At 38.6% G+C, this 22,432-nt stretch overlaps 1 protein-coding gene across 5 annotated transcripts in view; it reads left to right on the forward strand.

Annotated features, from left to right (window-relative positions):
- zfat (zinc finger and AT-hook domain containing) overlaps window positions 1-22,432 on the forward strand; it is a 156,931-nt gene that overhangs the window by 101,439 nt on the left and 33,060 nt on the right. For all 5 annotated transcript variants that reach the window (XM_062980005.1, XM_008108189.3, XM_003219389.4 and 2 more), the window contains 5 exons: window positions 961-1,049; window positions 7,882-8,020; window positions 18,269-18,387; window positions 19,499-19,622; window positions 21,982-22,112. In XM_062980005.1, the coding sequence (XP_062836075.1) occupies window positions 961-1,049; window positions 7,882-8,020; window positions 18,269-18,387; window positions 19,499-19,622; window positions 21,982-22,112 (602 nt within the window). The remainder of the gene's footprint in view (window positions 1-960; window positions 1,050-7,881; window positions 8,021-18,268; window positions 18,388-19,498; window positions 19,623-21,981; window positions 22,113-22,432) is intronic.

The raw sequence follows: 22,432 nt of genomic DNA on the forward strand, positions 1-22,432 counted from the left end.
TATCATGGTTGTTGTTTCACACCTTTCTCCTAAAGTTAGGACTCAAGACGACTTACAGTTTAAAAAGAACAGTACAGCTAAAAACATTAAAAGTAAACATCAAATGAAGTGAACAATACATGTTGCTGTAAACTTTTTGGGGCAGTGAAGTTTGTTTGTGGTTGCATTTGGAGCAGATTCTTGTGTGTGTGTCCGGAGGTGGGGTGGTACTGTCTGGTTTTGGGTGAGCCCTCTCCGGACAACATATATATAGCCCTTTAAAATTTTAAAGCACATTTTGGGTTGAATAATGTGGAAATTTAACCAAAACAGTTGGGGTGGAGTGCCAGAACCTCTGTGACTTCATTTTGGGACGGATGATAGGTCGTCTGTCTTCAGTATTTAACCACTTTGATTTTTGTTTTTTCTTCTGGGCCCATACCTGTTCTACTGAAAGGTCTTAGGAAAAACCAAAGCTCGGGCCCCTTCTACACTGCCAGACAATTCACCTCTGCTTTGAACTGGGTTATATGAGTCTGCACTGCCATATAATCCAATTCAAATCAGATAATCTGGATTTTACATGACAGTATAGAAAGGGGTCTCACTTTTTGTAAAGGAGGTTGCTCTACTCTGTTTCTGAATTTTGTTTGTGGACTACATGGCTGACTGGTTTTCTTGCTTGCTCTTTTTTAAACCATTGGGTTATCCAAAGTGAAGTACTATGACCAATGAAACTGTGGGCTGGAAGAGGGTCTCTGGATCATGCTAGGGTGGTGCCTGACATTCGGGTCACCTCATCCTGTCAAAATACATTTCCAAGGTTGCTTTTTCTGGAGCAGCTGACCACATAGCATTGGGGAAAATTTTCCTTTAACAGCCTATCCTCTGTCCACATATTTATTGTTTCTCTGCAGCATTTTCCCCTTCTTTTTGGCATGACACATTAGTTGTATCTGAATTGGTTGGTTTCTGTTTCAGGAAAACAATTCAAGTGCACAGTGTGTGATTATACTGCTGCTCAAAAACCACAACTTCTACGGCACATGGAGCAGCATGCTTCCTTCAAGGTAAGAAAGGTGCTGGGAAGACTGGATGAACAGTTTGGTATTGAAACAAATTGGAACAAATGCAATAGGGTTGTCTGTCAGTCAGCCTGGGGTCTCAGATTACTGCCAGTCACATGCATGATCTTTGGGCTGTCAGAAACAAAATACTGCTGCATCAAGAAAGGCTGTAGATTTCTTCCAACCTTCCCCAGAGTTGGTAGTGTATACCATCTATGCTGGCCACATTTTGCATGTTGGAAAATAAGTGAAGAGTGAGGTAAAGGGTGAGATGGCATGTTGGCATTACTTTATCTTCATTCATGCCAGCTGGGACCAATACAGGGGATGCCCAGAACCACCTCTTTCCTCCTACCTTCATGGTGAGATCACAGAAAGTGGGTCTTGTTTCTTCAGTGGTACCAGGGCTTCCACTTTAATATGACCGCGACTGTTATCATAGTTGCATAAATGCCTCTGTTTATCATCTTGTAGTTGTTGTAGATTCAGCATCTTATTATTGTAAGAGCAGGATCATGATTTTGTTGTTGCTAGGATAATTTGGTTCACTTCCCTGCTCAGCCTTGGAAATCTACTGGGTAGCCTTGAGCAAGTTACACACTCTCTGCCCCAGAAAACCCCATGATAGGTTCCCCTTAGGGTTGCTATGAGTCAGAAACAACTTGACGGCACACAACAGTAATAACAACAGTGATTCAAAACTTGAAGCAGAGTGGCCAAAAAAGGATTGTTTAAATGGACATAACCAAACTACATGCTTTCACTTGAATTTAAGTGCCTTCTACCTAACTTTTTATAGTTACCCATTTTTGTATCTTAAAAACATAGAAATGAAAATCCAGGAAATTAGGTAAGCCTGAAGGATTGTTGAATTTAGAAGTCACAGCCTCAAGTTGCAGCCTGAGGAAGAGAAGGAAAAGATAAACGATGAAAAGCTTATTAGCGTAACTGGTAGATATGCCTTCTTACTGCAATTTTCAATATAGCATCAACCATTTTAATAAAATAGGTGCATTTCATCCTTTTTAAGTACTGTAGTTATACCATATGTTGCTCCAGTTATAGCTGCATATTCATATGATAGATTTTCTTATTACTCATTTGTTGAAATACTTCTCTTTCCCTCTAATATTTAGCAAAAACAATACTTACCTTTAGTTTTCATATACCCTAACAATTCCTTTACAAATCATATATACATTGCTGAGAATATTCATATCAAGTGTTTTTTTTAAAATTTAAGAATTCTCTTAATTGTTTTGAAAATAAGAGATAAATGTTTTAGCAGGGGGTTGAGATGGCTATAAGTGATATGAAGTGCATACTTCTCATACTTCTAGAATTTTATAAGAACTGTCATTTTGCACTTTTTGTGATATTATATTCCTCCTTATTTCCATAGTCTTGTGTATGTTAAGAGTATACATACAAATTAAACACAGATTTGATGGACAAGATTAATTTCAGAATTATTTGAATGGAATTATCAATTCCATGCACTACTTAAAATGATGTACTCTGATGGCTGTGGGTATATTGAAAATGGTGGATTATATAAGGAGGACAACATGAAGCCCCCTTTTTGAAAGGACAGAAATACCAGCAGGCTGAATGAAAGAAGCTGACTTTGCCTATCGTAAGTGAACTACTCTTAGTAAAGAAAGTGGAGGAAACTGAAAAAACACAGCAGGTGAGCCAGAAGCAAGATGGCTTTATGAATAGAAGGCGCTGAGAGGGAACAGAGAAAATATTAGGACTCTGATATGCAGTACTCTTGTCCAATAGAAAATGGTTTCGCATTATTACAGGTAATGAATTGAAACACAAAGGTTAAATTTTATGTACAGTTCAGTTTTGTGATTCCCAACAGGTATTTTCATTCTTTCTGTTTTGACGTCTTTTGCGACCCTTTGCGTATTTCCAGGGTTTTTTAAAAAATGTATTTATTTCATAGATATGATTCTTGTTTTCAACCAGAGTCCCCAAAGAAGCCTGCAACATTCATAAAGTGTAACACAATAAATAAGGAATTCATGCTTTGATTTTAGAACATACAATAAACCTTTCCCCTTCCTTTTATTTCAAGTATAAGCAAAACCTTTAGATTAACTGCAGTTTCATATTTACACACATAAATATCCTGAAATAGAATTTTATCCAGTTTGAAGAACATTCAGAGAAAACAGATGAGGAATATTTTAAAGAGATGGAAAGATATAAAGGACTTTGGGTTAATGACAGTAATAAAGGCATAATTCCTGTCCTCCAGTAGGACTTCCTTTCCCATTCATCACAGGAAATGCAACATGGGAATTTGTTGTTTTATGATGAGAAAAAAGGGAATCACTGATTTCCTTTCTTTTCTATGTAGTTGTGGGTATGTTTTTAAGAAATCTTTATTAATTCTGAGGACATCAAAAATGCTAGGTGCTCCCAGACATTTTAAAGAGCCTTTCTCCAATGGCATCATTAGACCAGTATTTGCTTTTAAATGTTCTTCAGAACATCTAAAAGTTGAAATTGTTTTTATTGTTAAAATACAATCAACCAAGTATCTAAGATATTGTAATGATAAACTGTGTGGAGTTTAAAAAATAGATGAGGTACATATCTTTGGAATAGTTATGATTTTTATGTATTTGTTACTTTCTCTTAGATGTAGCCTAATAAATAAAAGTGTTAAAACTGGACCTGAAGCCTGTGATTTCCAATCCTCCTTCACTTCCAACTTTCCCATTGGCAAAAAGAAAATGTGAATAATTATCAGTCTTGTGCATTTGTATAGAATCACTATCCGTTTCTGTTTGTTTCATTTGTAAGGCCCCGTTTTCATTTTTGAGCGCCTCTCGCGAAAACGGGCCCCTTTCCAAATGAGCCTTTTTGTTCCATGTCCAAAAATGCGAATATTTTCTCATTAGCAGCAATTGACAGGCTTCCCAGGATCCCCTTCCCGGCGTGTGCTTTAAGGAGGTTTTATATGGGGGTTTGTTTCACCTTCATCTGGGGAGTCGAAGGGCTCCCTGGCTAGGGCTGAAGACACCCTTGAGACAGAGATAGACAGAGGGATTGTACTAAGGGTGAAAAACTAGCCAGCTCCGTTGCCATTTCTCACTGCCGTTTCCTCCTTCAATCGGGAAACCTACCTTGCACCACTACTGAAGTCTCTTCATCGGAGCTAGGGGTGGATCGAAAATGGATCCTTGGCACAGGACTGGGACGCACTGCATTCGCTGGCGGCTTGCCAGAGCTTGCCTTCCATCGCATTTGCTGGCGGCCTTGCTCCGCAACCATGCAGGCTCAGAAAGGCACTGGCAGGCATGTGTGCTTTGGGCCTGCACTGCACACACGCACTCTCTTTCCAAGGATAATGTGTGTGTGGCGTGCAAGCCCAAAGTGCCTGTACCCGCCAAGAACTGCAGCCAAGCGCCAAAAATCAGGTGACCAAATGGTTACTGTTCCCAGATCCCTTTTTTTCACTGTTATTTTTGTACCAGGAAGGGGGAATACCATATTGTACCATCCAAATGAAACAAATGATATGAAAACACGGATTAAATGGCAGAAACGGGTACTGCGCACATCACTAATAATTACTTCTCAGAGTTTTTGTGAACTTAAAACATGTTACAGAAATGTTTGGGCATTGTTTTACTCAGTATTCTAGTCAGCAAGACCATTTGCATGGATTTATTTGAGGTCTCTTGAGGGAATCTTGTAGGACACAGGTACTTATTGATTTTTGCAAAGTGATTATTTTTTTGTGTGTGCAAAGCATAAGATTTAGTTTCAGCTAGGCTACTTCTGAAGCCAGAGTTTCCATTCAAACAGTGGTGTTTATAAGCTTCGGATTACCTTGCCTGTTGCAAAGCAAGCAATTTTTCAGCATCGCTTATGAAAACTAATATTCTAGTTTGTGTTGCTAATTAAAGCGCTACATTCCATCTGTGTTAAATGGACAGAATGCTTGAAGACCATGCACAATTTGCATGAGTTAAAACCTTTGAGCTCCAAATCGAAAATGGAGAGGCACACTGGTAAACCAAATAGTAAGAGGTTTTCATATAATATGCATCTTGCATGAAGTATTTCTGTGCCAACAGACTTTCCTGCAACCTTCATATCGAGACAAGGCAGAGTAATGCAACAGGTATGGGGATGGATTTTTGCCCCATTGTGTTTTCTGGAAAAACACAAAAAGAAGACAAACTTTGAAAGATCCAGTAACATGTCAGATTGTCCTTCACTGTCTGGCTATTGGCAGAAAGGGAGACCTTGTGAGTTTTCCTGTCACAAGGTGCACAGATAAACGGCGGCATCTGATACATGGATTTAATTTTCATGGCACATTTCACCCTCTTGCAGGACACAAGTATGGTCCAGATTACAACTTTAACATCGCTGCTTTAAAGCAATCTATTACCTTACTAAGATGTTATCTTCTGTTACCTTTTGAATATATTTTATTTTGAGCTTTGGTGTACTTTGGCCAAAGTATGTGTTTTCATATGCTCAATAAAATGTGCTCTCAGTTCAGTGTTTCCAGAATGTTACCTCTTTAAAACCTTATGAAATGAATGGAGTTAATAGGCAGCTTGAAAACACAGACACATGATATAGCTTTTATGTTCCTTTCATTTAATTTATTGAAATTTCATAGAACAATGTTAAATACTTACAGACCTTTATTCTGAGCTTTGAATGTCTGTCCTATACATTATGTGAGGGTCATAAGCTATAGTGTCCTCTTTTGCCCACGTGAGGAGGTATGCCTCTATATTAGTGCAGAGCAGTAATTTCATTGCCCAGATAATATACTGCTCTCTGCTTTGACAATCTATCTTTTTATGAAAAAGACCAAAATTTATCTGTTATAGTTAGCTGAAATGTTCAGTGCCATTCTGCATATTTTTATACTTGAAAGTGCATTAAGAAAAGTAATAAAGTAAGAGATAAGACTTGCAAGATACAGGGTTCTGTGTGCACATGAGAAGGATGACATGATGGATCAAATTAGTTTGTTACCATTTTGAACTAATTTAAATAGAGATGTGGAGGCCTGGGGGAGGGAACAGAAGAATTCAGGGGGAAAATTATTTTCCTAAGCCTTTTCCCCCCAAAAAAGCTAAAAGGGGAGGTGGTAGAATATTTTCTTTTAACGGGATAAATAAAATGTTTAAGACAAAGTATCCACATATTTACTCCCCTAAAATTATTTTTAAAGCAATGTAACAAGTTTTCGTATGATGATGTACAAAATAGATAATTGTAGTTCCTGATCTTGGTTTTCCTTTCCCTACTCTTTCTATGGGAAAGAATGCATATATCTGCTGAATACCATGCAAAGACAAAATAACTTTGTTTTATTATATGCTTCTCATAAATCAACATTAATTAATAATCCATATGTTCCTTACAATTCAGAACCATATAACATTTATGACAAAATAGAACAACAATAATAACAATAACAACAACAACAACTTTATTTATACCCCGCCACCATCTCCCAGAGGGACTCGGGGCAGCTCACAAATCACTCAGAGATGCAAACACACAAAATACAAAAAAGTGCAAAGACAATAACACAAAAGCAATAACAACCCACATAAACATCACAACATCCCCCCCCCCAAGTTAAGATCAGCAAAATTCAACAATAACTGTAGGTATAAAACAACTGCAGTCAATATCAATCTCATAAAGTGCACGGTTAAATAATCTTTTGGTCCTCAAATGTTCACTAAGGGATTCTAAACATGGTCAAAGGCTTGTCAAAAAAGCCATGTCTTCAATTGTATATGGAAGGCTTGGAAAGTCGGGGCTAGCCTAATTTCCCTGAGAGGGCATTCCAAAGTTGGGAGGCCACCACCGAGAGATCCCTCTCTCTCATCCTCACCAACTGCACTTGAGATGGAAGTAGGGCCGAGAGGAGTGCCTCCCCGGTAGGTGCTTTGAATGCTGTTTTCCTGCTTCTTGGCAGGGGGTTGGACTGAATGGCCCACAAGGTCTCTTCCAACTCTATGATCTTAGTGCCCGTGCTGGTTCATAGAAGGAGATGCGGTCTCGAAAATAGGTTGGACTTGAATCATATAGGGCTTTATAGGTAATAACCTGCACTTTGAATTTTCAAAAGAAAACGAGGACTTGGAAGAAACAAGATAACATCCCAAAGTGTGAAAAAATACATTTCTAATTGCACTTACTACTGAATGAGCTGTACTTTAAATATTCCTAAATTTTTGCCAGATAGATATAATGCATCTTACAAGAATGCAACCTGCAGGGTACTAAAAATGTGAGGTTTTATTTTTAAAAATTACAGTTTTCAGGGTTTTTCTGGAAATTTCCTATCTCTAGATCGAAATCTCAATATTTCCAGGGTGGAAGTTTTATATTTCTGTGGAACTCCCTCCCTAGTGACATCCAGCAGGCTCTATCACTTTTGAGTTTTAGAAAGAAAGTGAAGACCTGGCTATGCGAGCAAGCGTTCAAAGAATAAGTTTTGTTGGCTTCGACTCGGTCTGGATTAAGGTTTATGTACAAGGTTTTGTGGATGAATGGCTCAAGTATTTGGTATTGTTTTTAAATCTGTATATTGCATATTGCTAACGTATTTAACTGTTTTTAACTGCTTATGTTTTATTCTTTTGTATTGTTATGTATTGGCATCAAATTCTGCCAGTTTTGTAAGCCGCCCTGAGTCCCTTCGGGTGAGAAGGGTGGGATCAAAATGATGGAAATAAATAAATAATAAATTTCTGACAATTGTTCTTCAGATGGGGTTCTGACAACAAGAAGTAAATATAGTTAATGAGTTTCCTTTTTCCTTCTCCAGCCTTTCCGGTGTGCACACTGCCATTACTCCTGCAATATATCAGGTTCTCTGAAAAGACATTACAACAGGAAACATCCCTATGAGGAATATGTTAATGCAGGCTCTGGAGAACTTCCTACTGAAGCCCTTCTCCAACAAGGTAATCTTGGCCACTTCAAAAGCATTGCAGGCACATTTCTTTGAAGTAAGGGGCAATTAAGTAAGTATTAGCTGATATAAGTATTAGCTGGAGTCAGCTAGTAATTTTTAGTGGTAAATCACAATGGATTTTCTTTTTTCTTTCATGGAGAGTACCTTTGGCATGATTTCAAGAAAGAAAAAACAAAGACAGATGTTGTGTTGAAATTGAAAATCCACATGAATGTGAGAACCAAAGGTAGCCCATTATCCTCTCATGGATCAGTTTGAGGGAGAAATCACGTAGGTTTAAATTGCTACACAATAAGTATGTTTCTTTCATGGAACAATGCCAAAAGCACTTCTAAGAGAAAATAGTTATGTGTAAAATCTTTCTATGCAGCTTTGTTTTAGTCAGGCATCTCCAGTCCTGAACATACTTACATAGCTCAGGTGTAGGATATCTGAAGTATGGTATTCTCCAGTCTCCAGGGTGTATCTTCTTTCCATTCCACCATCCACATATGTAGATGAGAAAAGGCCTTCTCTGTGGCTCTTCCCAAGTTCTAGACTGGCTCCCTCCATTGTGTCTGTATAGCAGCAGCTAAAGATTTGTTCCTCGAGCAACAGTGAGAGTGTCCCTCTGGGCAGATAAACCAGGCAATTCTAACTGGGTGGCCCCCCATGAGGGTCTTCCTCCAGGGGCAAACCAAGAATGGGCAAATTTGAAGTCCCTAAACAGACTCAAAAGCGGAGTGGGCAGATCAAAAGACAACTTGGCAAGGTGGCACTACCTGTAAGAATCCTCCACCTTGTGTGACTGTGGAGCAGAACAAACAACTCTGCATATGTATGTTTGCCCACAATGTCCTGCCTCATGTATGGAGGAGTTGTTTAAAGCTACGGGCAATGCAGTCACTGTTGCCGCTTTTGGTCTAAAACTATTTAGCTGCTTGTGATTTCCTTTATTTCATCAATTTTAAATTATTTATTATGCAATGCTTTTGACACTAAAAAAAAAAAAGATTTGCTTGTTCCAACAGACTTTTGTGAACTGGCTGTTCATAGGGAAGGTCATTTAATAATGTGCAACATGGTTCATGTTTGTTGGTTTTATTGATTATACCTTTTACATTGCTTTTAATTTTTGTATATTTTAATAATGTGCCCTTTTACATGTATCTTTCTGAATTTTTATAAGCCACTTTGATTCCCAGAGTTAAAGAAATGGTACAGTAAAATAAGCAATAATAATACTTAATTTAAAAATAACTTTGGTGATTTCTGTGAAACCAATTTGTTTAATTTTGCTTGTCTCCCATATGGGACCCAAAGTTGCTCATGCCACATGTTAAAACAATATAGCTATAAATACAAATGTTTTAAAAGGTCCTCTTAAATAAAATATTAATTTAAAATAATAATCAAAACACATTAACAGTGTCACGACCCAGGCTGCAGAGCACCAATAACCATACACAGAGGCCAGAATCTATCTAATATCTTTATTAAGGAAATATATAAAGTTAATAAAAACAAGTATAGGAAATAGTCCAGAAGTAGACCTTTCAGGAAAGGTCAAAATTAGTCCAAAAAAGCAATGTCCAATATGAAATATTAAGGTCCAAAGTTGTAATCCAATAACCGAAACACTCACTTGCCAAGCAAGTGAGGGGAGATGACAAGGTCCTTTAGTCCATGAACTTGAGCAAGGCTAGGAAATAACTTGATTCTTGGCACACAAAGCTTGATTCAAGGCAACAAGGAAACGAGGAGCAAGAACAAGATCCGTGGTAATTACTTGGCGAGGTCCGGAAAACAAGGCAAGATCCGGGGAGAAAACAAGGCTGAGAACGAAGGCTTGGAACAGGAACAAAGGCTTGAAAGCAGGAGTAGCTGTCCACACACGCTGCTCCGGTAGCTGACGAATTGACTCCGCAAGATTCCTTCGGGAGCAAGGAACCTAAATAGGCCTCGTTTTCCCACCAGAGAACACTTCTCTGGGGAATCAGAAACGAAAGTCAATCTCTGTGTCCAGATGTATGACTCCCTAAAATTTCTCATGGCAGCAGGCTTAATCATCTGAATGCTTTGCTGCAATTCTCAAGCTCCTGCGATTAGCTTGTTGCACTCCTTTTTGCTGGAGATAATAATTACGGCGCGAAAAAGGGGGAGAACTCGACTCAGGGCTTGTTTGGCAGATTTCTGGAAGACAAGCCTCCTGCAGGTGCAAAGGCTCAATTTCTGGCTGGGATAGTTCCTTTTCTGGCTGAAATGGTGGAAAACCCAAGTTTTCCTCTTCATCATTCACAACAGCACTAGGAACGGGACTACATGGCCCATGAGTCATCACAAACAGCTACATATTGCAATGTCCCTATTTGATTAAAAACCCAAGGCCTGTTTAAATCTTTTCCAGTGGGAGGGGGGCCAACCATTTCTCTTGGCAGAGAATACAGGCAGTCCCCAAGTTACGAACAAGATAAAGTAGTTATTATTATTATTATTATTATTATTATTATTATTATTATTTCAGAACCAATTAGGAAATCACATTTATAACCCAGGAACAAAAATTGTGTTACATAGTATTATGCTCCAATTTGTTTATTCTCATGTGTTCTATTACTGATCAGAGACATTAGTTTAGTGCTGAAACAGCTTTCTTGAAATCAGATGTAAAGGAGAGATGGAATCAGGCATCATCAGTGTCCTGGTGACACCGAACCACAAATTTCCCAACAATTTCATGTAAATATTAAACAACCTGGAGGACAGAACTGAACCCTGACAGATCAATAGCCAAGATGTGTAACCGAAGTATTCCAGCATCACCTTCTGAGTACATGCCTTCAAGAACTGAAGCCCCTATAAAACCTCAGTTCCAGAAAGATGGCCCAAAAGTATACCTTGGACAATGTTATCAAAAGCTGCTTTATTTATTTCTCGTGTCAGAAGCGAACAAAGGGTACAAGTTGTAATGGATTTGCGAACATAGAGATTTTTTTTAAGAAAAAAGAATTGGCATTAATACTAAATGTCTTTTGCCCAGTATCTAGCCACTTGGAGTGCCTCTGGTGTTGCTGTTAGGAGGTTCTCCATTGTGCATGTAGCAGGACTCAGAATTCATTGCAGTAGGTACTTTGTGGTTTGCTCTTCTCCATAGTTGCATGTTGCAGACTCCACTTTGTAGCCCCATTTCTTATGATTGACTCTGCATCTCGTGGTGCCATCAAAAGCTGCTGAGAAGCCCATTAGAGAAGCCCAGCATCATTCTTCCATTTTTCAGGTTCCCTACATAGGCCATCCACCAAGGTAACCAAAGCTGTCTCCATCCCATCAGACCTGGAGCCAGATGGAAATGGATCTAGATCAGTGTTTCTCAAATTGTGCTCCTCTAGATGTTTTGGGCTTCAGCTCCCAGAAATCCCAGCCAGCTTACCAGTTGTTAGGAATTGTGGAAGTTGAAATCCAAAACATCTGAAGGAGCACAGTTTGAGAAACTCTGATCAAGATAATTAATTTCAACTGGGAACCCCTAGATCTGGGAGACCACAATAAGCTCCAGAATCTTAGCCATAAAGGGAATATTGGAGACTGGCCAACAATTGTCACATACAATGGGGTTCTGGGAGGGCTTTTCAGCAATGCCTTCACTTCGGCCTCTTACTTGCAGTGAGGCATTCACAACTCTTCTTACTCATTTTCACTGAATGGCAGTCTTTAGCTTGACAAAATGCATCTGGTGCTTTCTGTAAGCCTGTCATTTACCACTTAACCTAAGGTGCTGACCAAGTCTTCTCTTTGTCACTTGTCAATCTGATGTGGACGTAAATTTCTGGCATTTTAAAGCTCCGAGCATGCCCTCCATGTTGTTTCCCAGAAAAATGCTAATTTTGTCCTTCATATTTTTTTGCACACATTATTTCAGCTGTGACTTTCCCCAAAATCAGCTTGGCATGCTTCCAGATAATGAGCAGAGCAACAGAGTGTGAGGTTTTGGAGGTTTATTTATCTTTATTCATCTGTTTTTTAAAAGAAGTCATGCTTCAGTTCCAGCCATGGTATTATTCAGTGTTGTGACAGTCACTGCAATCTGCAGTCATAGAAGATGGGGGAAGGAGTGGCACACTTAAGAGGAATAATTTCACTTTGGACTCCCAGTAAAGTATTTGACAGAAAGTAAAGTAAAGTATTTGTCCAGATACAGCCACAGGAGATGTGTGTGGTGCTCTTTTTTCCATCTCTCAAGGGATATTTTGCTGTTGTGCAGTTGGCAGCCTGATAGCACAATCCAGTAGCCTGTAGACTATGAAATGGATTTAAAGATTCAGGATATAACAAAGCACGTAACACTGCTGCATGTGGGGAAATAAAGGATACTAAATTAGATTCCATTGTATTTGAAAACACAGAGCTGTTGTGGTGAGAGTTGGATTCTTTACTTTTATTTCTGATAGTTTCCAACTTTTTTATCCTCTTGTTGAATGACAAAAAGCATACCTCCCCCTCCCAAGAAGCATCTTGTGGGGATTTAAATTTTCCCCTTTTTGTTACACTAGAATGAATACCAGAATAACACTCCAGCTCCAGATAATGAATAAAACATCATTCTTCCAACCATGACATTCTAAAAGCACTTCCAAATTATTCGTTGTCTTTATTTTATTTTTGGCAAAGAATTCATGTCTATCGGAAGCACTAACCTATGCTCTAACAGCATGGAAATGGTGACACAAGACGAAAATATTCAGAATTTATACTGAGTCTTCCCTCCCATTGTTACACAGATAGGAATGAGAGATGAAGTTAAAAGAAGAGGTGTTTCCAAGCATTTGCCTGTCTTGAGTCCTGGGAAAGCAAAAAGAGAAATGCATTTTTTTGCAGTGTGAATTATTAAAGGGCTCAATGATGAAGCACATCTTTGGTTCCTTTGGCTTTTAGTCATAATGTTCATATACTACTACCAAGATCAGAGGCAGTATGTTTTGAATATTAGTTGCTGCTGAACCACAGCAAGAGAAGGCTGATGCCCATCTTGTCTGGAGAGAATCATTCATTAAATGCATCTTTGAAGCAGATCTGTTCCATTCTTATTCATGTCTGACATCCTGGACAGCCACTATTAGCCAGCCACCTTAAACTGCACCAAACTAGATAGAACAACAGTTTGATCAGCAAGAACCAATACGATTGAAAAACAAGAAGTCACACCTATGTCAAATGGAAGGCTTCGGAAGAGTGCTCTGGTCACTATCACTCACAAATTCTTGCATTAATACAGGGAAGATTCAAGAAAATGTTTCAATTAATAAGAACCTACTCATAACAGAGATGATGGTACGTATGTACATAACTTGAGGTACGTATGTACATAACTCCCAGATCTTCAATAGCTGTTACCAAAGAATTCAACCGTATGTTTTCTTTACCACTCAGAAGAAAATATGTCGCCAACATTTTTGTTGTTATTATTTGCCACATTGGCTTCAATTTATAGCAACACTATGAATGAAAGACATCCATGTCTCCCAGTTATAACAAGATTGTGGCTTCCTTGATTGAATCTATCCATCTCGAATACAGTCTTTGTTTTATCCTCCCGTCTTCTGCTTTATGAAGCATTATTGTTTTTGCCATGGCAAGACATGGTTGCAAGGACTGCATCCTTCAGCTTTGTGAAGTGGATGGGTGGGTAGCTCCCCAGAAGCAGACGGCATAGATGCGAGTCAGTGATAAGCCCTGGTTGACAGGAATGCCGGCTCTTTTGCCTTTGGAATGAAAGAACAGAAGTGCCACAGCAAGGCCATAAAGGCACTTTTACTTGTTAGTTCCAAAGGCAGAAGTGGGTGGCTGATGGCCGCTTAAAGCTGAAGGAGCACAAAGAATACATGCCTTACAGTGTACTTGCTGAACAGGACTTTATATTCCCAAGTATTAGTTTAGAATTTTTGGTTAAAAATTACTCCAAAAAACTTGGATTAACTTATCCACAGTCCACTGTAAGTACAGTGTTCCCTCACTACTTCGCAGTTCACTTTTTGCGGATTCGCTGTTTCGCGGTTTTTCAATAAACTCTAAAAGACTATTATAAATCATAAAAAATTACAATTTAAAGCCTAAGGAAGGGAGGAAGGAGAACATGAAGGGAGAGAAAAGGAGCCCAAGCGGCAATGGGAGGAGAAGGAGACGGTTTATCAATACATGATTGGTTGATAAAGATTTAAAATAGTGTACTAAAATAATGTATAAATATTAAAATAAATATAGCGTCCCTACTTCACGGATTTTCACTTATTGCAGGTGGTCCTGAAACCTAACCCCCACGATAAGTGAGGAAACACTATACTTTACCTTAGGTAAAGATAAAGGTTTTCCCCTGACAGAAAGTCTAGTCTACTTGAGGGGTTGGTGCTCATCTCCATTTCTAAGCTGAAGAGCCGTCATTGTTCATAGGCACCGCCAGGGTCATGTGGATGGCATGACTGCAAGGAGCGCCGTTACCTTCCCGCCAGAGTGGTACCTATTGATCTACTCACATTTGCATGTTTTTGAACTGCTAGGTTGGCAGAAGCTGGGGTTAACAGCAGGATCTCATCCCGCTCCGCAGCAGCAAGTTCAGCAGCTCAGCTCAGCAGGTCAGCGGTTTAACCCGCTACACCACTGGGGGCTCCACTTTACCTTAACTCTTTGTCAAAAAATGTAACCATCTGCATCTCTGAATAGAGTGGAGAAAGCCATGAGCTTAGTTTTACAGAATGAACCAGAGGGGGCTGCATAGTGTTTTCATTATTTGTATCATTTTAAATGCTTTTAAGTGAGCTTAACTATTTGTTGTTAACAATTCTGTGTTTAATTCTATTTTAATGTTTATATGATTTAGGTTTTAAATTGTAAAATGTATCATTTTTACTGTTGTAAGCCACTTTGAGGTTAGTTAGATATAAAGACATATAACAACAACAATGGTAACAGCCTATCTTAGGAAAATCTAAAAGAAGCACCAGCTTCCTCTAGTGACTGGCCCCCCACCCACCACTCCTGTGGAATGACCCTCAACGTATCGATGAGTCATATCAAAATCCATAATTTTGGCCCCAAAACCTGTCCTTGACTTGCATATGAAGTGGAGTTATACATGAGTATATGTGGTATTTGATGTGGTATCTGACTCCCACTTCTTTCCCCCACCTCTGGAGAGCCAGCCAGCTCCATTACCTATCCTGGGATTGCTTCTTAGACTGGTTGCACTAGATCTCGGGGTTCTTCTCTTTGTGCCTCTTTTCTGCATTTCCAGTCTGCAGTTGGCTAAATCAATAATCCAGAGCCTGCGGATATGGTGGGCCCACCATAATTTCAATTTGAAAGCTTAAGCACCATATGCAGGTTCACCTTGAGATGCTGCACTTATGAAAGAATCTTTGTAAAATAAATAAATGTTCATGCCAACATACCCACATGCATCCTACAGCTTATCTTAGGTTTCTCCTAGAGATAGGGGTCTGGAATTCTGTTCTGGTTATGAACCAATGCAATGTAAAAATTAAATGTGATTTCCAAGGGGTGATTACTCTATTAATTCATTTTTGTGGGGAGAAAACAACAGAATAATTTCCCAGCTGACATTTCAGAAGTATGAAATATTCAAGTGTGAGTTTTCTATGTACACTGGTGTCAAAAGCAGATAAAGTGTGTCATTCAGTGACCTTTTTTCTCCATAGTGCCAGAGTATTTAATGAATTGGGGAGAAATTAATTCTCTTTAGCTGTGATGTCAATTAACTACTGCAGTTTTATGCTACCAGCACAATCACATACTTCCATTTGTTGTTCGTTAATTAAAGTCAGAATGACAAAGGTGTCCATTTTAATTAACAGGGTGTTATTGTTACAGTAATTTTAATTTTAAAAGAAATACAGAAAGGTCCTTCTTCTAATTGAGTTTTTACTAAAAGGGTGATATAGGATGAATATTTCATTTCAGATTTTGTATCTGATGATATCTTTACCCTGTCCTATGCCAAAGGTACTTGAAGTGTCATGCACTGTTGCATATTAAGTTATTTAACAGAGAAGCAATTTCAATTTAGCGAACACAACCTGTAAGTTTGCATTAGCTTAGAAAATCCTTGACTGTCAATAAATGTGAGTGTAGTCACCTAACTTCAATTCAACGTTACCAAACGAAATAGAGAAACCCCATACCATTTTTGCTATATTTAGAGTAAATTCACCTTGTTGATTAAATCAATTAAAGAGGGAACATATTGCACTTGCAAATTCTTCAACACATAGTAGTAAATTGTTAGCACACACACACACACACACACACACACATACATATATATACAGTAGAGTCTCACTTATCCAAGCTAAACGGGCCGGCAGAAGCTTGAATAAGCTAATATCTTGGATAATAGGGAGGGATTAAGGAAAAGCCTATTAAACATCAAATTAGGTTATGATTTTACAAATTAAGCACCAAAACTTCATGTTATACAACAAATTTGACAGAAAAAGTAGTTCAATACACAATAATGTTATGTTGTAATTACTGTATTTACGAATTTAGCACCAAAATATCACAATATATTGAAAACATTGACTACTAAAATGGCTTGGATTATCCAGAGGCTTGGATAAGTGAGGCTTGGATTAGTGAGACTCTACTGTATGTGTGTGTGTGTGTGTGTGTGTGTATATATATATATATATATAATTTAATTTTGACAGTCAAGAGTGAACTATTTAATCAAGAGAGTACTTGAGAGCTAGACTTTTCAGAGTTTAATACTTACTCTCGGAAACCACCCCTATGGCTTTTTTTTTCATAGAAAGCATAATTTTTGTTTCAAAGATAAGATTTTCCATGCATGAACGAATTTTCCTGTGCAGAAAATCATGTTTTCTGTGCAAAAAAACCCACAAATATTTCAGTAGGTTTTGCACAGAAAAAAACATCTAAACAGTGAAGAATTGCACAGTTTAGAGATTTATATGGCAGGGAATACACATAGTTTGAAAACTCCTTGATGATCACAAATATGGTAGCTGTCCCTGGTGTAATGGTAGAGGAAAGAAGAAGCTAGATTTGGGGGAAGCCCCCACACCAGATGGTATAGTAAGCATTGTTATTTATTTATTTATTTCGTGTCAAAAGCATTGCATAACAAATACATTTTAAAATGATGAAAAAAAAAAAGGAAATCACAAGCAACTAAATAGTTTTAGACCAAAAACGGGCAACAGCAACCGCATTGTCCGTAGCTTTAAACAACTCCTCCTCCATGCATGAGGCAGGACATTGTGGGCAAGCATACATATGCGGAGTTGTTTGTTCTGCTCCACAGTCACACAAGGTGGAGGATTCCTCCAGGTAGTGCCATCTTGCCAGATTGTCTTTTGATCTGCCCACTCCACTTCTGAGTCTGTTCAGGGACTTCCAAGTTGCCCATTCTTGGTTTGCCCCTGGAGGAAGACCCTCATGGGGGGCCATCCAGTTAGAATTGCCAGGTTTAGCTGCCCAGAGGGACACCCTTGCTGCTGCTGGAGGAACATCAAGAGGAGTGGTGGTTCTCATGAAGCCCTTCCTTGATTTGAGTCTGGTGGGAGGAGGCTGATAGTCATGCAGTGGGTGGCTTTCACAGTGTTCAACCTTATTTCTCTCACCGTTAACAGCAACTTCCCGCCGCACGTCAGGAGGGGCAATGCTAGCTAACTTGTAGAGTTTATCAACAGGTGTAGGTTTAAGGCATCCCGTGATTATTCTGCATGTTTCGTTTAGTAAGCATTGTTGTAAACAATTTTGTGAATTAAAAATTAGAAGACAAAGCACAATAAACCCCAAAATACCAATCAAAATGTCTATCTTCACTGGCTGACATCCTTGTTCATTAGTCCCAGCTAATGAACTAGACTGAACTCATTCAAACAGTTGTTGAGTAGTGAGTCAATGAGGAGATAAATCTAATAAATTTAGTCTGACTGCAGCCATGGCTAAAACAGAATTTCGACCACTATGAATAATTGTAAAGAGCCAAACTGAATAGGAGAAAAGTCATGGACAGAAAGTGCTTGAGAGGTGAGGTAGGTGTGAGGTCCTCAACACTTCATAAAACATAGTCGGCAGAGTTGTTAAACTTGATTTTTAAGAGAGTAAACTGTGGCTGACATGGCAGGCTTATATTTTCATTTAATATCAATGAGAGAATTCTGGAACCCCAAAGTGACAACATCTGTGTTCTTGTCTTCTTTATTTTCTTTTTCTGCAGGTGGTATCAAGTGCCCTGTGTGCAACTTTGTGTATGGTACAAAATGGGAATGCAATCGACACCTGAAAAACAAACATGGGCTCAGATTAGTGGAACGTGATGGGGAAATGAAGTGGGAGGTAAATTCAAACTCTGATTGCTGTCCCTAAAATCCCATGCTTCTCTAAAGTGATGTAATGGGGGAAAGGGTTGAGACTTAAAAGAATATAAACTACATAGATGATGGCAAACCATCTAGCAAAAAGTCAAAACTTCCAAATAGTCTTTCGTTGTAATTCTCTTCTATAGATTATCATTCTAGTTAAGCCTGGGATTCCTCTGGTTGGCCTTAGAAAACTCATTTTGCTTTATTAACATGGTACAAGACTGGGATTCCTGCTGTATTCAGTTTAGTTTCCATGTATGAAAATGTGCAAGGGATTTGACCCTAAATTTAGGGAGTTATAAAGTCTGAATGTCGGCGAAGGTTAATGACTTAAAATATAAAAGCACATTAGAAGACTGAAAGATAAATCAATTAGGAGTCACAAGTGAAGAATACTAATTTGAAAGTTTGAGTTACAGCTCTTGAAGTGTTCAGAATTAAACATGAAATGAGTGTAATATAGTGCTTCATTTCTAGTTTTCTTGTCCTCTAAAGTTTACCTAAAAACTGCATTCACTCTGCTCATATATCTTAAGTAAGATAAAAAAGATCTTACATTGAAGGGGAACAAAAGAAAGTTCCCCTTCAATGGTGAATCAGTGATGGAGGGAATCCATTCCTACCAAATACTCAAATCCTTTCAATATTAAACTAAGACCCAAGAGACAAACAGTTTGGATCCCCTCTCAGTCTTCTAAACCCACTGGGTGACCTTGAGCGAGTTACATTCCTTGTGCCTCAGAGGAAAGGAATGGCAAATCCCATTGGCACAAATCTTTCCAAGAAAACCCCATCACAGGTTCATGTTGTGGTCACTTTGAGTTGAAAATGGCTCCAAAGCCCACCATAAAAACAAATTTATAATACAGCATTTCAAATCTGTGCCATTTTGCAGTACTGTATTATTTTGGTTTCAAAGTTCAAAAATACATTCTGTTTGTTACACACTTTTTGTGGTATCCGTGCCCTAAACAACTGTGTATATGTACTTTAAAATCAACTGTCTATCTGTCTGTCTGTTGGTATCTTTATGATGTGTCTGCTAATTCCTTTTCCCCTCCACTGGTCACTGGCCTGTTTTGCAGCAAACAACGGAGATTTCTGACGAAGAAACCTCATCATATCTCCAAATTACAGAAGCTGGAGATATGCAAGGAGCCCAGGCTGCTGTTGCTGCTTTACAGGACTTGCGACATACCTCTGAAAATGGTAATGGTGATATTCATAAGGAGAACAAAAAGTACATTGCAAAGCAGTTTAGAAATATTAAGGGCTCAACGTGAGTCTCATTAACTCTGTTAATAATTAACTTACAACACCTACAGAGAGCGTATACTTCCCTTGTGGCAACTGCTTTGCTGGCTGTTTTTGGTAACAATTCAAAGTAGTGGTTATGACCTGCGGTATCACAGGTTGGCATCTGCGATATAGATATACTTAAACATACAGAGAGAGAGAAGAAGAAGATAGTTTTTCTATGGCCACTAGTGATTGTGGTGACTGAATAATTAATAATAATAATAATAATAATAATAATAATAATAATAATAATAATAACTTTATTTTTATACCCCGCCTCTATCTCCCCAAAGGGGACTCAGGGCGGCTTACATGGGGCCAAGCCCGAATAAAAACAATAGCAATATAAAACACAACAATAGACAAAAAACATGCACAATTATAAAAATTTAAACATTAGCCAGTAAAAACAAATGACAAGAGCTAATAAAAACATGGATTAAAATGGAGAGGTTGTAAAAGTAGACTGGGTAAGGTGCACCATATAAATATTGTAAACACGAGGTGACTGATAAAGTGCTGCATATCCTTGGAAGTGCAAATTGGGATGGGAATAGACCCTGTGTCTTTATCAAGTTGACATAGGTAAAAAGTGTGGTGGTATTTATACTTTTTTTATGCTACACTAGTTTTATATCATCTTAGCAAAAGTGGGTGTAGGAGAGATGAGGCTTCTCATTCCATGTTATAATTGCCAAGTTTGCAGCACTTTGAAAATCTGATACCTGCTCTCAACGACACAGCTTTTTCCTGAGAATCGCTTCAGGCATTTTAAAGAAGCAGATACAGGTGGTAAACACTGGCAAGTCGCTCGGAAGTACTGTCCAAAAGGAACATGATGAAGAAAAGGGCAGGGCATGAATGGTCTTTTTGGCAAAGAATTGTATCACCTCTGTAAAAGAAATACATTTTTTTTCATAGTTTTTGAGGTTTGCCTCATTTGGGGGAGTCCAAAAGCCAGCTCTGTGCTTGTTTTGCCTTTCTGGTCTCCCACTCTTTGTCATCCCTCTAGTGCAAATTTCATACGTACTATCAAGAGGTGCAAGGAAGCTTCTTTCCACTGTCATAAATCAGCCTTTTCTTCCTGTAGCAAACTGGAGTTGTCCTAGATATAAATGTGGCTTGGAGGTTCCTGTAGCTATTGATTGCACCAAGATGCAAAGACTGTAAAATCCAGTACAGCTTAGTGCCGGGTCTAAAAGGCAACAGGTTTGATTTTGTCCTAAAACGTAATGACGGCAGGAAGAAGTGTCTGTTGTTGATATTTTGTGGCTGTTTGCAGTTGTTGTTTTTTTTCTCCTGCCTTTTCAGTGGCTATTTTTTTCTGTTTTGTTTTCTGGTTAGGGAATCCTTGCCAGTTAGCAATTATCCACTAAGATGCTTATAGCAATGCTTTGTAGCAAATTTGATTTAGCTGTGCCATTATGTTACCAAAAGTAAATGGAGCAGTGGGTAGGCCAAATGATCACTGTAACTACTGAGTAGTTTCTCAACTCCTGAACGGTTCTCGCACGATATTGCAAGAGATGCTTCCTAATGATTCTGATTAAGCTTTTAATGATGTGAAAATTGCTGGAAGTTTGGGCAGTGCTGCCTTCTAAATAGCAGTTATTCTCAAAATGTAGCTTCTTGAAACTAAAGTGGAGTTTTGTCCAGAAGGATTTGCCCATTATAGATGTTATAATTTGTTTCAGTGTTCAATAAGAAATTCAAGCAGTGGCTATTCAAAACAACTGTTCACAGAATAGACTTGCTGCCTGCCTGATTCTTGCAATTTTACTTCTATTTTTGAAAAAACCCACATTGATTAGCCATCCAATAGTCACTGTGTTAAATAACCTAGCCCTTGCTTAGGAGCTTACAATCCAGATGACACCAAGCATCAGACACAAGGCATCTAAGTCTTAAGAGTGTATAGCACAATATGTGTTTTTTTCTTCGGGGTCTCATAAAATAGACTGTTACTTTTGCACTTTTTTGAAATTCTGTCTTGGTGACCCAGCAGAATAACTCATTCAGGACTGAGGCAGAAGAAGAAGACAGTAACACAAGGGGAAAAGGCTTGGTTGGATTCAGGAGGCAGAAAGTTTTGATAAAAGATTTGAATTGAGGAGGGGAGCGGAAATGACTTTGGAATAGATTTGATGGAATGCACAAAGGCAGAAAGATGAGCAAATGAAATGAACTTGAACAGAATGAAAATTTTAACATCAGTATTATCTTAATGCTTATCTTAATGTTGCCATTCCTTGTGCTTCTTTCTGATAAGGGGGGCGATTTGACCCCACTGCTGTTAACATCCTGCAGCAAATCATAGAGTTGGGTTCGGAACCTCATGATGCCACTGCTGTTGCCTCCGTTGTTGCCATGGCCCCAGGAACCGTTACTGTTGTGAAACAGGTAAAAACCTTTTAATTTCATGTGGTGTGACATATGTGTTTGTATCTACAATCCGTTTTAACCAGTTTTGGCTGATCTCTCTGCCTGTGAATAAAATATGTATATTTTCAGAACTTTGGAATAAGCTGAGACAATCCCACTTTGCTAGGCGGCTCATTAGTAGTCTGCCTTTGCCAGCACCACCTTGAGCTACATTTGCATCTGGAGCCCGCCTTAGGAATGTGCATGAATGATGAGTCCATCGTTAGGCATAATGAATAGGCCTGTACATATCAAGGTTTGGATTGTGTAGAATGCCTTTGGTATATGAAGTTGAACTA

The sequence above is a fragment of the Anolis carolinensis genome, chromosome 4 (assembly GCF_035594765.1).
Source record: "Anolis carolinensis isolate JA03-04 chromosome 4, rAnoCar3.1.pri, whole genome shotgun sequence".
NCBI classification, from domain to species: Eukaryota; Metazoa; Chordata; class Lepidosauria; order Squamata; family Dactyloidae; genus Anolis; species Anolis carolinensis.